Here is a 15,295-nt window from a genome sequence, read left to right as displayed (position 1 = left end):
CAATCTACCTGTGAAGCAAGGGTACGAAACTGAATAGCATAGTCAGCCACAGACCTAGAACCCTGTTTAATTCTCATTAATGCTCTTGCGGCATTTTTTGACCTTTTCGTTGTGTCAAAAGTTCTACGAAAAGCCGTAAGAAAACTATTGAAATCATGCACGATAGGTCCATTAGCATCCCAAATAGGATTTGCCCACTCAAGTGCTTTATCGGTAAGCTGGTGCATAAGAAACCCCACCTTAGACCTTTCTGTGGGAAAGGAACGTGGATACATCTCAAAGTGGAATTCTATTTGATTAATGAAACCTCTGCATGTCTTAGAGTTCCCTCCATACCTGGGAGGAGGTGTTAAATGGGCCGAAGTATTAGGCAAAGTAGATACTTCAGGAAGAAGAGGTGTAGGAGGGTTAGGTGTGGTTGCTGGAATAGTTCTAGATAAGAGCATCTGGAGAGCTTGGGCTATCTGATCCATACGGTGATCCTGCTCTACAAATCTAGCCTCATGAGACGCCATCTGCTGATCCAAATCTGCGGGGTCCATGGCCCTATCGTAATGTAACGAAAATATACCCCAACACGCAGGATTCAACTAAACAGAAGACAACACAGAGGGGAGATACGTCTACCAGACCTTAGAGTGGACGGACTCGACGTATATAGGAGAAGTACAGAGTCAGGAGCGATCCGAGGTCAAGGGCACAAAGAGACAGCGTAAACTAGGACTAGCCGGGGTCTGGTACACAGTAAACAGCAAGCCGGCAAACAGAACAGATAAGGATAAAGAGATAACGTAGTCAGAAAACAAAGCCAAGGTCAAGTACGAAGGAACACAACTGAATACAACAAGCGCTAAAGGGAACTGAAACAGAAACCACGATAGGGCAAGGAACTAAGGGAAAGAGGTGAGTATATATATCTTAACATCTATTTTGATTGGTCCCTGTCACATCCACGCCCCCAAAAGGTAAGTGTATGGGGAGTGTGGCATGACAGGGACCAATGGGAGGCCTTTGCCAATTTAAGAGCGCGCCCGAGACCCGCGGCGCGCTCTTAGAGTCAGGCGGGACACGTGACCGCTTCTCGCGGTCACTGCCCGCCTTCCTGTTGCAGTCGTCGGATGAGCCGCGCGCGGCTCGTGCAGCAGCAGGGCCGCGCGCGGCTTGAACAGAGGACCCCGGCCGGCCCCTGGAAAGGGTAAGTACCGCTACAGGGAGTAACACGGGCAGACGTAGAATGGGGTGAGAAAGACCCTCACCCAGTGCTGGGTTTTAGGTAAGTTTTACTTCATTTTATAGGGATTTATAATGTAACAATGGGGGCACCTATTACCTAGTGTCCTATGAAATGAAAAATTTACAAATGTGATAAATGTGAACATTCTCTTCTTGTATACACTTTCGCGAACAGTTGTAAAAGCAGACGGTCATGCTAAATATGTTACTTAATTCCGGGCTATAAAATGCATTGTTTGTAAGGTAAGAAACACATCCTAATAAACCGTCTGAATATTCCTCTTTATTTTTGATCCAAAAGTAATCAAATAACCCCAACAATCACTTTAGCTGGGCAGCAGTTTATGGCATGTGTACAGCACTCCCACCAAGATCAATGGGAGGGCCAGGAGTTTTCTATTTATTTATTTACATTTCACGTTTTAATGATTTTTTTTTTTCCATAATTCAAATAAAGAATTAATGACTCTCCCAAGTGACGGTCACACTATTTCCATAATGCTTAGAAGAGCAGTTCTCTCCTGCAGTATATGTCTATGCCCACACTGAAGATAAGACGCTGTGGGTTATACCTCAGAAAATGTTTCTTGAACTCAGTCATAACTGTAACAGAATTCAGCCCTGATAGCGTCTTATTACACAAAGCTGGGATTGTGACAGACAGGACATTGTGGACATTAATGGCTGAGCCAGTTGGAGATGTTGTAAGTAGTGTGTTTCATGGCTCAGGAAGATGATGACTTGAGTTACAGATTGGTTCATCCAGTTTGTTTCTTCATGCGGTTCCTGGTTGGCTCGGTCAGGACCAGGGGTTCCTGGATTACAATAGCCGGGTAATTCTTACCAAGAAGTTCCACCTCCACTTTCTGCCCAGCCGTACTGAGTCTTGTCGGTACATAGGCAAATGCCAAACTCTTGCTGGTGCTGTAACTGTATGTCCCCGATGTGGTGTTACCGATTACCTATCAAAAAATATATCTAGATTAACAATTTAGTTTTTTTACTTAAAGGGACACTATAGGCACCAAAACAACTTAAGCTTTATGAAGCAATTTGGTGTATAGATCATGCCCTAGTCACACCTTCCTGCATGTGACTTACACAGCCTTCCTAAACACTTCCTGTAGAGAAGGATCTAATGTTTAAACTTCCTTTATTACACAGTCTTTTTAATTTAGATCTACTTCATATCCCCTGCTCTGGTTATAGCCTTTTAGACTTTGCAGCAGCCTCCTGTGTGTGATTAAAGTTAAATTTACAGAGCAGAGAAAAACAACTCCTAAAGTAAGTTAACATCTCATTGAAAATTAAACCATTTTGTTTTCATGCAGGCTGTGCCAGTCACAGCCAGTGGAGGTGTGGCTGTGGCTGAATAAACAGAAACCAAAGTGATTGAACTCCTAAATGGCAGAGAATTGAGCAGTGAAACTTCAGAGACATGAGCTGTACACAAAAACTGCTTCATTAAGCTAAAAGTGGTAATATACTTTAGTGCATCATCTTCCTAAACCATCATTCCTCACCCTGCCACTGGCCTTCATCCCATCTGACTCACCATTCCTCACTTTATATGTAAATGTAAAAAAAAAGTGTGTTGGTAAAAAGCAATCCTGTGCTATGTGAGCATGGTGTAACCATAAAGCTTGTGACATCTGCTACAGGACAGAACATCCTTTATATAGTGGAATCTAAACCTGTACTGTATGACATCTGTCTGCTTTACATGACATCATTCTGGGACCCAATGGCACTCGCCCTATTCTGAATGATGTCATCGGCCACTTTACATGGCATCATGCATAGATTATTGCTACTGAGCAACCAACGAGGCTCTTACACTGAGGGAGAAAGAAGAAAAGTTACTCGGATTTGGAAAACCAATTAATATAAAAATGTGACCCACTGCTATAATTTGAAATTTGCCTGAATGTTAGCTTGATTTTATTTAATTTAACAAAATATATTTAGTTTCTAAGTAGAAATCTTTGATAAAATAAGCCTTCTGTAAGTAAAGTGAAAGCTTTTCTATGTTCTGATTGATCTAAATCTCAGTATTTCTCACCTTTCCATGGTACCAGACACTTTCATTACCCTCGGGATCAATGTTTTCCGTTTCCATGGTGAGACACACCAGTTTGCGCTTCAGACCCTCCTCCTTGATACGCTGGAGCGCCTGTTTGCCGATAAAGTCTGCTGGCTGGAAACACATTGAACGGATATTGATAAATGGCTGTTCGGCTATTTCTGTGGATTCTCTATAATTCCATACTTGCTCTCAAACCTTTAAAAAATAAAATGTCCGTACCATAATCCTATTCTTTCTATCAGTGTATACAGCCACCATGGAGGGGCACTGCACATTACATGACAGTGTGCACCCACAGAAAATTACCATCTAATTCAAAAGTAAACATTTCTAGTGATAATAGGGTGTATGCACAGAAAATAAAGGAACTCACAGAGGGCAGGGAGTACAATTTAGTTCTCAATTAAGTGTCTGCAAATACCCGGTCCAACCCTTGGGTAGATCTAAGGTGGTCACTCTCTATTGGGAGAAATACCCATTTAAAATTTTTCAGCATAAACTCAATTTTTTTAGAACAGAAAAGCTCTCCAAACAAGTCGTCCATCTGCTCTCCATGCCCGCTGGTTACTATGGTAACTTCCTAGCGGACGCTGCCAGCGCTGGGCATGGACTGATCAGAGTGACGTGATATCAGGATGTTTCCCTGCTCGGAGAAGCATTCACAACAAAGACAAATTAAAGAAGACTGCGAGTGGAGCAAGAGCGAGGGCTGGAGGTGGGTGTTACGAGGACATGGCGGCCCTAGGTCGGATGTATGGTGAGTGTATATCTCAGGAATGTTACATTAAATACACCAGGTATCTCTGTGATATGACGTGTTCAATGCATTTGGTGTGACAGGTCCACTTTATGGTGTGCCAACTGGGCTTACCCTTTTAACCCCTTAAGGACACATGACATGTGCGACATGTCATGATTCCCTTTTATTCCAGAAGTTTGGTCCATAAGGGGTTAAAGAGCACTCCAAGAACTATAAACACCGCAGCTGATTTTATTATTTCAGTTTATGTTTGGAATGTTACGAGGAAATATCCATATTTGACTGAGTAAGTTTCAGCTCCCTGTGTCCATTCAGTGGCACCAAAAGGGTTAGCGGTGATTTAAAAAAAAAAAAAAATATCTACCTATTCACCTGCTAGTGTTATATAAATAAAATATGCATACAATGTATACCTACTGCACTTACTGTACCTCCCTCTACTGTAATGTAACCTGTAAAGTGCCGAGTACACCTGTTAGCGCTATATAAATAAAATATACATACACTGTATACCTACTGCACTTACTGTACCTCCCTCTACTGTAATGTAACCTGTAAAGTGCTGAGTACACCTGTTAGCGCTATGTAAATAAAATATACATACACTGTATACCTACTGCACTTACTGTACCTCCCTCTACTGTAATGTAACCTGTAAAGTGCTGAGTACACCTGTTAGCGCTATATAAATAAAATATACATACACTGTATACCTACTGCACTTACTGTACCTCCCTCTACTGTAATGTAACCTGTAAAGTGCTGAGTACACCTGTTAGCACTATATAAATAAAATATACATACACTGTATACCTACTGCACTTACTGTACCTCCCTCTACTGTAATGTAACCTGTAAAGTGCTGAGTACACCTGTTAGCGCTATATAAATAAAATATACATACACTGTATACCTACTGCACTTAATGTACCTCCCTCTACTGTAATGTAACCTGTAAAGTGCTGAGTACACCTGTTAGCGCTATATAAATAAAATATACATACACTGTATACCTACTGCACTTACTGTACCTCCCTCTACTGTAATGTAACCTGTAAAGTGCTGAGTACACCTGTTAGCGCTATATAAATAAAATATACATACACTGTATACCTACTGCACTTACTGTACCTCCCTCTACTGTAATGTAACCTGTAAAGTGCTGAGTACACCTGTTAGCGCTATGTAAATAAAATATACATACACTGTATACCTACTGCACTTACTGTACCTCCCTCTACTGTAATGTAACCTGTAAAGTGCTGAGTACACCTGTTAGCGCTATATAAATAAAATATACATACACTGTATACCTACTGCACTTACTGTACCTCCCTCTACTGTAATGTAACCTGTAAAGTGCTGAGTACACCTGTTAGCACTATATAAATAAAATATACATACACTGTATACCTACTGCACTTACTGTACCTCCCTCTACTGTAATGTAACCTGTAAAGTGCTGAGTACACCTGTTAGCGCTATATAAATAAAATATACATACACTGTATACCTACTGCACTTACTGTACCTCACTCTACTGTAATGTAACCTGTAACGTGCTGAGTACACCTGTTAGCACTATATAAATATAATATACATACACTGTATACCTACTGCACTTAATGTACCTCCCTCTACTGTAATGTAACCTGTAAAGTGCTGAGTACACCTGTTAGTGCTATATAAATAAAATATACATACACTGTATACCTACTGCACTTACTGTACCTCCCTCTACTGTAATGTAACCTGTAAAGTGCTGAGTACACCTGTTAGCACTATATAAATAAAATATACATACACTGTATACCTACTGCACTTACTGTACCTCCCTCTACTGTAATGTAACCTCCCTCTACTGTAATGTAACCTGTAAAGTACTGAGTACACCTGTTAGTGCTATATAAATATAATATACATACACTGTATACCTACTGCACTTACTGTACCTCCCTCTACTGTAATGTAACCTGTAAAGTGCTGAGTACACCTGTTAGTGCTATATAAATATAATATACATACACTGTATACCTACTGCACTTACTGTACCTCCCTCTACTGTAATGTAACCTGTAAAGTGCTGAGTACACCTGTTAGCGCTATATAAATAAACTATACATACACTGTATACCTACTGCACTCACTGTACCTCCCTCTACTGTAATGTAACCTGTAAAGTACTGAGTACACCTGTTAGCGCTATATAAATAGAATATACATACACTGTATACCTACTGCACTTACTGTACCTCCCTCTACTGTAATGTAACCTGTAAAGTGCCGAGTACACCTGTTAGTGCTATATAAATAAAATATACATACACTGTATACCTACTGCACTCACTGTACCTCCCTCTACTGTAATGTAACCTGTAAAGTACTGAGTACACCTGTTAGCGCTATATAAATAGAATATACATACACTGTATACCTACTGCACTTACTGTACCTCCCTCTACTGTAATGTAACCTGTAAAGTGCTGAGTACACCTGTTAGCGCTATATAAATAAAATATACATACACTGTATACCTACTGCACTTACTGTACCTCCCTCTACTGTAATGTAACATGTAAAGTGCTGAGTACACCTGTTAGCGCTATATAAATATAATATACATACACTGTATACCTACTGCACGCACTGTACCTCCCTCTACTGTAATGTAACCTGTAAAGTGCTGAGTACACCTGTTAGCGCTATATAAATAAAATATACATACACTGTATACCTACTGCACTTACTGTACCTCCCTCTACTGTAATGTAACCTGTAAAGTGCTGAGTACACCTGTTAGCACTATATAAATAAAATATACATACACTGTATACCTACTGCACTTACTGTACCTCCCTCTACTGTAATGTAACATGTAATGTGCTGAGTACACCTGTTAGCGCTATATAAATATAATATACATACACTGTATACCTACTGCACTTACTGTACCTCCCTCTACTGTAATGTAACCTGTAAAGTGCTGAGTACACCTGTTAGCGCTATATAAATATAATATACATACACTGTATACCTACTGCACTTACTGTACCTCCCTCTACTGTAATGTAACCTGTAAAGTGCTGAGTACACCTGTTAGCGCTATATAAATACAATATACATACACTGTATACCTACTGCACTTACTGTACCTCCCTCTACTGTAATGTAACCTGTAAAGTGCTGAGTACACCTGTTAGCGCTATATAAATAAAATATACATACACTGTATACCTACTGCACTTACTGTACCTCCCTCTACTGTAATGTAACCTGTAAAGTGCTGAGTACACCTGTTAGCGCTATATAAATAAAATATACATACACTGTATGCCTACTGCACTTACTGTACCTCCCTCTACTGTAATGTAACCTGTAAAGTGCTGAGTACACCTGTTAGTGCTATATAAATAAAATATACATACACTGTATACCTACTGCACTTACTGTACCTCCCTCTACTGTAATGTAACCTGTAATGTAAATAATATACATATTAAAGAAGATCTTACCTTGTTTAATCTTATAAAATGTTGCAGACCGGCTTCCAGTGGGTTCGTATCACAATTCATCTGAATAAGAAGATAATGAATAAAGTATGTTTTTAATTCTACAATTGGTATAATTACTATCATCGGTTTTCACACCAAAATTATCCAATGCTTTACATCCCACACAAGAGCACATTAGCATCTGTTTATTGATGTGATAAAAAGGCCCATGTGAAATGTTTGTTAAACAAGTGATCCATAGCTAGAACGATTTCTTTCAATCCAATGTATTTCAGTTACAATAAACAAAACAAACTAAAACCAGTTACATTTTAAAAAGAAAATAGTGTCCAGTTTAAGAAATAGTGCTGATGTTGAAATTATTAGTAATTATCTAAATTACAAGAAAATTCAAAAAAGCTGCAAAATAAATGAAATCCGAATATTAGTGCCAGTGCAGCGAAGTAGAGTGCGAAGTAGCAGGGCTCACTTTGTTTTTGAATCAGACAGACAGACTGTTAAAGCAACAATTAAACCAAATGTAAGTCTTGCATTAATTATGCTCCATTCAATGGGTGCAGGTATTGTAACGGTGTCAAACCATCTGGTGGTGTAAAAGCGGTCTGCCCCATCATTTACCTTATCTGCACCCACACTGTAAAAGACAAGTCTCACATATATCGTGTTGTATAGCTATCAATTCTCCTAAAGTATCCACATTACGCACGCAATATGTTTAACTATATATACACATTATGGAACCAGGTACAGGGAATGTGGTAACAGCTTTCAGCACTCAAGATGTTGCAAACCAAGCATGTCAAACTCAAAGGCTAGCACAAGCCGAATAAGCAAGGTTTACGTTTATGTGGGCCGCAAAAAAAAACCAAAAACTTACTTCACACACACACACTGACAGACACACACACACTCACTGACAGACACACACACAGTCACTGACAGACACGCACACACTCACTGACAGACACACACACAGTCACTGACAGACACACACACAGTCACTGACAGACACACATCATGTTATTTATTGCTCCCTACCATTGGGAGCTGGTATGGGGCCTCTCTGTGGAGTCCAGTAGGGATCTTCTCTCTGGAGGTCTACCTTCCTGCTGCTCACGGCTCCCTCACACACGCAGTTTAGTAATGCTGGGCCGGAATGATGTCATATTCTGGCACCCATCATCACCACAGAGGGTGCGCGCGAGCAGTGAGGAGCAGGAAGAACAGACTGAGCTCGCTGCCGCCAGGGACCTCTCCTCCCCGGCTGGGTAAGTTTTAGCAGAGTGGGGAGAGCAGGTGCCTACTCTGCCTTAACAGTAAGCATGTCAAACTCGCGGCTTGCCGGGTCGCAAAGATATTCATTGTGGGCCGCGAATTTGACATGCTTGTTGTGGACTACATCTCCCATAATTCTCTCACAGCCATAATGCTGGCAGGGGACATGTAGTCCACATCTGGAGTGCTGAAGGATGTACATCTCTGGTCTAGAAACTGTGATCTTCCTCTCAGAATTACAAATAGACCACGAAAATAAAGGACACAAATCACATTAATATATATTTCTATATACAGTATTCTCTATGAGTTACCTAATCAAATGTAAAAATAAAATGTTTATTTACAATCAGAAGGATCTTGATGTCTCGTAATCGCCCATTGTCAAGAGCCTCACTACAACCTGAAATATATTCCTATATCCCCCCACCATCCTGTGTTTTTGGTGGACTTTAACCAAATCGATGACTTGAGTTGGTTGAGTCAAGTTTCGTTAATATTCCATTAGGTTCGGACAAATTTCACCCATGCAATCGCTTTGAGATAAATGATTCGGACAAAGCAGTGGTTTGCAATCCACTGGTAGAGGTAGGTTAACAGAAGAAGTAATCAGGGGGGGGGGGGGGTGGAAGAGCAGCACATTTTTAAAAATACATTTATTACCGGTATATATATACCGTAATAATATATAAATATATTTGAACGCACAAGTTTAGCGTTTTAGTGGAATAAATAAAGTTGGGAGAAAGAACCTCGAATACAGGCTTTTTAAAGACAGAATCATCAAGTCCCTTCACATTGAGGTGTACATGTGGTTAGACAGGAAAGCAAAGAATAACGTCACATTTATTGTGATTTTTTATATTGTCAGCTCCTTGTAGTATATTGCAGGAAATTATCATTATCAGCTTTAATGCAGAAATTACATTAATCGAGAATTCTGCAGGTTTTATTATAAAATAATTTGAAATGTCAGACAGGATCTGGCTCACCTCGGCTCCCCAGGCTCGGAAAGCCTTCTCCAGTCTCAACGCATTCATGGCATAGGTTCCAAAATTGTCGATCCCGTGTTCCTGCCCGGCATCCATTATGCTGTTGTAAAGTTTTAACGTGTCCTCTCTCCTGTGATACAGTTCCCAGCCCAATTCCCCTGCAGAGACAATAATTTAGAAACATTTATCAAACTTAACACACCCGACATTTCGAACGGACAAAGGTGGGCACTTTAATTACTGAGAAAGATCAGGCTCGGTGATAAATACAATAAATGACTCCTGGTCTGAACAGAGCTTGCTGAGCTGCTTTAGGACTTAAAGTGTCTCCTATTTCTTACTTTATAAAAAAAAATGTTTTTAAGAGAAATTAGCATTTTTATAACAGTCCTGGGAAAGAAGTCACTCGTTCTCACATGCTTTAATGTGAGGCTTGTCGAAGAAAATAAATGCATTTAATGCTTCTCAATGAGAAGCATGGCCAGTACAGCATTAGAATTGCCGCACATGCACCCCTCCTCTCAATGTGTCTCGGAGAAGCATTATATTGGATAGGAGATCACTACTAGCGATGATCTCCCAGGGTGGAGCTAAGACTGCTGGAGTAGAGGTTGGACCTCTCATCCCATACAATGTCCCAGCATTTTACAAAAGCAGAATAACCGAGATTGAGTATTTTCCCAGGTCGGCTATTTTGGGCTTAATTTGAAATTCACTTTGTATTCTCAACAAGTCTCAATTAAGTCTGTAAACAAATCTGTAAGTTTACTTATGCCAATATTTAACAAATATGTATGTGTGCAGAGTGAAAAATAAAATAAATGAGCTCCCTGTTAGTCATGGTTATAAACTCTATATTTGAAATGAAACAAAATGTCTCTAGTCTTCATTTGCAATATTTGCACTGGCTTTGCCTTATCTGAACTGGATTGGAATTTGCTAAATCTAAGTTTGGTATAAGTCACACAGTTATAAAAGAGATCCTCAGAAACGGAAGTCAGGTAGCTCTGAGGATCTTTTTATAACAGATTCAAATAATATTTAACTAGAAAGTCTGGATTGTTGTAATGTGCATAGAATGTCACCTGTGTATGATATTCGAATGGCTGTCACCGGAAGCCCAGCAATGCTGATTTTTTTGGACTGAAGGAATTTGAAGGAAGCGTCGCTGAGATCAACTGCTGTCAGTTTCTGAAGAACGTCTCTGGAATGAGGTCCAGCTATGCCAAGTACGCCAATTGCATCGGTAACATTGGCTATCTCCACATTGTGCTGGTTACGTACTGCAGCCTCCTCTAACCACCTGCAAACACAGGTCAACGACAATCACAACGACAAGAAATGTGTAATTTCACCCAATTTCCATTACATTGTAAGTTTGTTTGAGCGGAGACCCCGATACTTCTTGTTTCTATAAATCAAACTTGATTTCACAGATTTATTTGTAAGTCTCCTCCACCTATAGGTAAAGTTCCGTGGGAAATGTTGGCAACGTAAATAGATAATAATATTAAATGTTAAAAAAAAATTTCAATGGTTCATCTGTAGTGATTGACACCTGTATCTTTGCATGGAGATCACTGGTCAAATGAAGACATAATTTGCTGACTCCGTTATTCTCTAAACTCACCTTCATGAAATAAATGTACATCCTCGATATCTAACCGTAAACTCCCAAAATTCTAAGCCTAACTCTAACAATAACTCTACTTAACAAAATCCTAAATGTAACACTAACTGTGCTTAATATAATACTAACACTAACTCTGCTTAACAAAATCCTAAATGTAACACTAACTGTGCTTAATATAATCCTAACATTAACTGTGCTTAATATAATCCTAACACTAACTGTGCTTAATGTAATCCTAACACTAACTGTGCTTAATGTAATCCTAACATTAACTGTGCTGCTTAACACAATCCTTACACTAACTGTGCTTAGTATAATCCTAACACTAACTGTGCTTAATATAATCCTAACACTAACTGTGCTTAATGTAATCCTAACACTAACTGTGCTTAATGTAATCCTAACACTAACTGTGCTTAACACAATCCGAAATGTAACACTAACTGTGCTTAACACAATCCTAACACTAACTGTGCTTAATGTAATCCTAACATTAACTCTGCTTAACACAATCCTAACACTAACTGTGCTTAATGTAATCCTAACACTAACTGTGCTTAATGTAATCCTAACATTAACTGTGCTGCTTAACACAATCCTTACACTAACTGTGCTTAGTATAATCCTAACACTAACTGTGCTTAATATAATCCTAACACTAACTATGCTTAATGTAATCCTAACACTAACTGTGCTTAATGTAATCCTAACACTAACTGTGCTTAACACAACCCTAACACAATCCTAACACTAACTGTGCTTAATATAATCCTAACACTAACTGTGCTTAATATAATCCTAACACTAACTGTGCTTAATGTAATCCTAACACTAACTGTGCTTAATGTAATCCTAACATTAACTGTGCTTAACACAATCCTTACACTAACTGTGCTTAATATAATCCTAACACTAACTGTGCTTAATATAATCCTAACACTGACTGTGCTTAATATAATCCTAACACTAACTGTGCTTAATGTAATCCTAACACTAACTGTGCTTAACACAATCCTTACACTAACTGTGCTTAATATAATCCTAACACTAACTGTGCTTAATATAATCCTAACACTGACTGTGCTTAATATAATCCTAACACTAACTGTGCTTAATGTAATCCTAACACTAACTGTGCTTAATGTAATCCTAACACTAACTATGCTTAACACAATCCTAACACTAACTGTGCTTAACACAATCCTAACACTGACTGTGCTTAACACAATCCTAACACTAACTGTAACCTCAAAAACCAAAACCCAGAGCCTAATATTACATCTAATCCCAATAAACTCGTCCCTATGTCTTGCTGTAGAGAAAAGTCACTATTGGGCTCCCAGCTTCATTTGTCTTTAGTTTGAAATAGATAAAAAAATAACTTCCTAACGTTTATGGGTGGAGAAGCTCGTTATACGGGTGCCCTCACTCTCCAAAATGACTGAATAGTCCTTTTAATGGCAAATAACAGAAGGTATTGATTACAAACCTCAGGTCATGAAGTTCGGATCCAGAACCAGTAACCAGCAAAAATTCTCCAGGCAATAAATGAGAAACAGTTAGCTCGGCATATACACGACCTCTCGGAGTTAACATGTGACTTATATTTGTAAAGCCCACCTGTGTTCAAGAAAACAGTATGGGTGAAATCCTGCTATGACACAAGCATCCTTTTATACTTAGCATTCAGTTACAGTGAGGAAAAAAAGTATTCAATCCCCTGCTGATTTTTAACGTTTGCCCATTGACATAGAAATGATCAGTCTGGGGCGGGGCCTGGCCGCCGAGCTGGCTGGATGTGGGGCACCTCGGCTCCCTGACAAACCCGCCATAACCAGCCTAAAAATGCCCCTACACGCCTAAAAAACCCTCAGCTGCCGTGAGAGGGCAAAGGGGACCCGACCACCAACCTTCGGGGCAAGTATCAGCCCCCGCTCCGCTGGCGATGCGGTCTGGTGGGCGAGTGGGATTGCGGCCTGCTGAGAGGCCCTGGCGGGAGAAGTGGCCGATCTCCCGTACTTGGTCCGGCAGGACCTCCCGCCGCCTGCTAAAGGCCCCGTTACCTCCCCCCCCCCCCCCGTGGGCCAGGGGGGGTTATCCCGGACCCCACCAGGGACGCAGCGTTCAGGGCTTCCAGGCTGCAGCAGGACTGACTGGGGACCACATGGGAAAATCCAAGATAGCTGCCGCGCTCATTGTGAGATGGAGAAGTGAAGGGGAAGTACCTAAGCAACGGCAGACAGACTGAGTGCTCCTTCCATTCACAGGATAACTGTATTAGGGATATACTCCACAAGCAAGCCTCAGCATTATAACACTCACACCAACAGTGGCATCACCTCCCATTAACACCAGTGGATATAAGGGGACTATTCCTGGACTCTGACCCTGCCTGAGTACAAGAGAACAACGAGAATGGGGAACAAGCTTCACTCCGCTCCTGACTGTCAAGCCCCCGCACACTGAAACAACCAGCTACAAGCACAGGTTTAGCACAGCTGCAGGAGGGATCAAGCGGCTTCTAACCATATATGCCTAAAGTTATGATAGGCTATGATGTACCTCTTAATCTAGCACCTCATCTACAACATTAATGTGTGTCTTTTATAGCAGACTCTTCCTGCAGGTAGAAAGTAATTCAAATGTCTGAGCCTGCATGTATAACCGACGCTCTCCTGCCCCCTGGTGGTTAAACTTAATTAAGCTTATAGTAATCTGTTCTTGATGATGACCTTAGCTCCTGTTTTCACGGCAAATATAAGCTCACTGTTTTGTATCTCACACATATGCCTAGCACAAATGCCGATCTAGACAAGTTAAGCATCAATTATCTTGCTATATTTTATTTAACTTCCCGCTAAAGATACGACTATTTAGCCAAGTTTGCGACAAATATAAAAATGTGCAGACTCTCATGCCACTGTTTAACCAATGTATATCTTGCAATACGCTGTTGTGGTGTCTGTTAATTCCTTGTACCCACCTGCACAGCAAAAATAAAGAATTTAAAAAAAGAAATGATCAGTCTATAATTTTAATGGTAGGTCTATTTTAACAGTGAGAGACAGAATAACAAAAAAAATCCAGAAAAACGCATGTCAAAAAAGTTATCAATTGATTTGCATGTCAATGAGCGAAATAAGTAATTGATCCCCTATCAATTAGCAAGATTTCTGACTCCCAGGTGTCTTTTATACAGGTAACTATCTGAGATTAGGAGCACTCTCTTAAAGGGAGTGCTCATAATATCAGCTCGTTACCTGTATAAAAGACACCTGTCGACAGAAGCCATCAATCAATCAGATTCCAAACTCTCCACCATGGCCAAGACCAAAGAGCTGTCCAAGGATGTCAGCCCAGAACTACACAGGGGGATCTTGTTAATGATCTCAAGGCAGCTGAGAACATAGTCACCAAGAAAACAGTTGGTAACACACTATGCCGTGAGGGACTGAAATCCTGCAACGCTCGCAAAGGTCCCCCTGCTCAAGAAAGCACATGTACAGGCCCATCTGAAGTTTGCCAGTTAACATCTGAATGATTCAGAGGAGAACTGGGTGAAAGTGTTGTGGACAGATGAGACCAAAATCAAGCTCTTTGGCATCAACTCTACTCGCCGTGCTTGGAGGAGGAGGTATGCTGCCTATGACCACAAGAACACCATCCCCGCCGTCAAACATGGAGGTGGAAACATTATGCTTTGGGGGTGTTTTTGTGCTAAGGGGACAGGACAACTGCACCGCATCAAAGGGATGATGGACGGGGCCATGTGCAGTCAAATCTTGGGTGAGAACCTCATTCCCT

The 15,295-nt window shown here is 40.4% G+C and overlaps 1 protein-coding gene across 1 annotated transcript in view; it reads right to left on the bottom strand.

The window, feature by feature from the left end:
* Positions 1-1,496: 1,496 nt before the first annotated feature.
* The window catches only part of DMGDH (dimethylglycine dehydrogenase), an 88,726-nt gene continuing 74,927 nt past the window's right edge, over positions 1,497-15,295 (bottom strand). Inside the window, exons 11-16 of the mRNA XM_063453585.1 lie at positions 12,981-13,111; positions 10,944-11,161; positions 9,859-10,016; positions 7,592-7,651; positions 3,296-3,430; positions 1,497-2,195 (exon numbers count right to left, since the gene is read on the bottom strand). Coding sequence (XP_063309655.1) covers positions 1,992-2,195; positions 3,296-3,430; positions 7,592-7,651; positions 9,859-10,016; positions 10,944-11,161; positions 12,981-13,111 — 906 coding nt within the window. The 3' untranslated portion in view covers positions 1,497-1,991. The remainder of the gene's footprint in view (positions 2,196-3,295; positions 3,431-7,591; positions 7,652-9,858; positions 10,017-10,943; positions 11,162-12,980; positions 13,112-15,295) is intronic.

This window comes from Pelobates fuscus, chromosome 5 (assembly GCF_036172605.1).
Source record: "Pelobates fuscus isolate aPelFus1 chromosome 5, aPelFus1.pri, whole genome shotgun sequence".
Classification (NCBI taxonomy): Eukaryota; Metazoa; Chordata; class Amphibia; order Anura; family Pelobatidae; genus Pelobates; species Pelobates fuscus.
The sequence above is the reverse complement of the archived record's forward strand: the minus strand, read 5'-3'. Positions and strand labels throughout refer to the sequence as shown.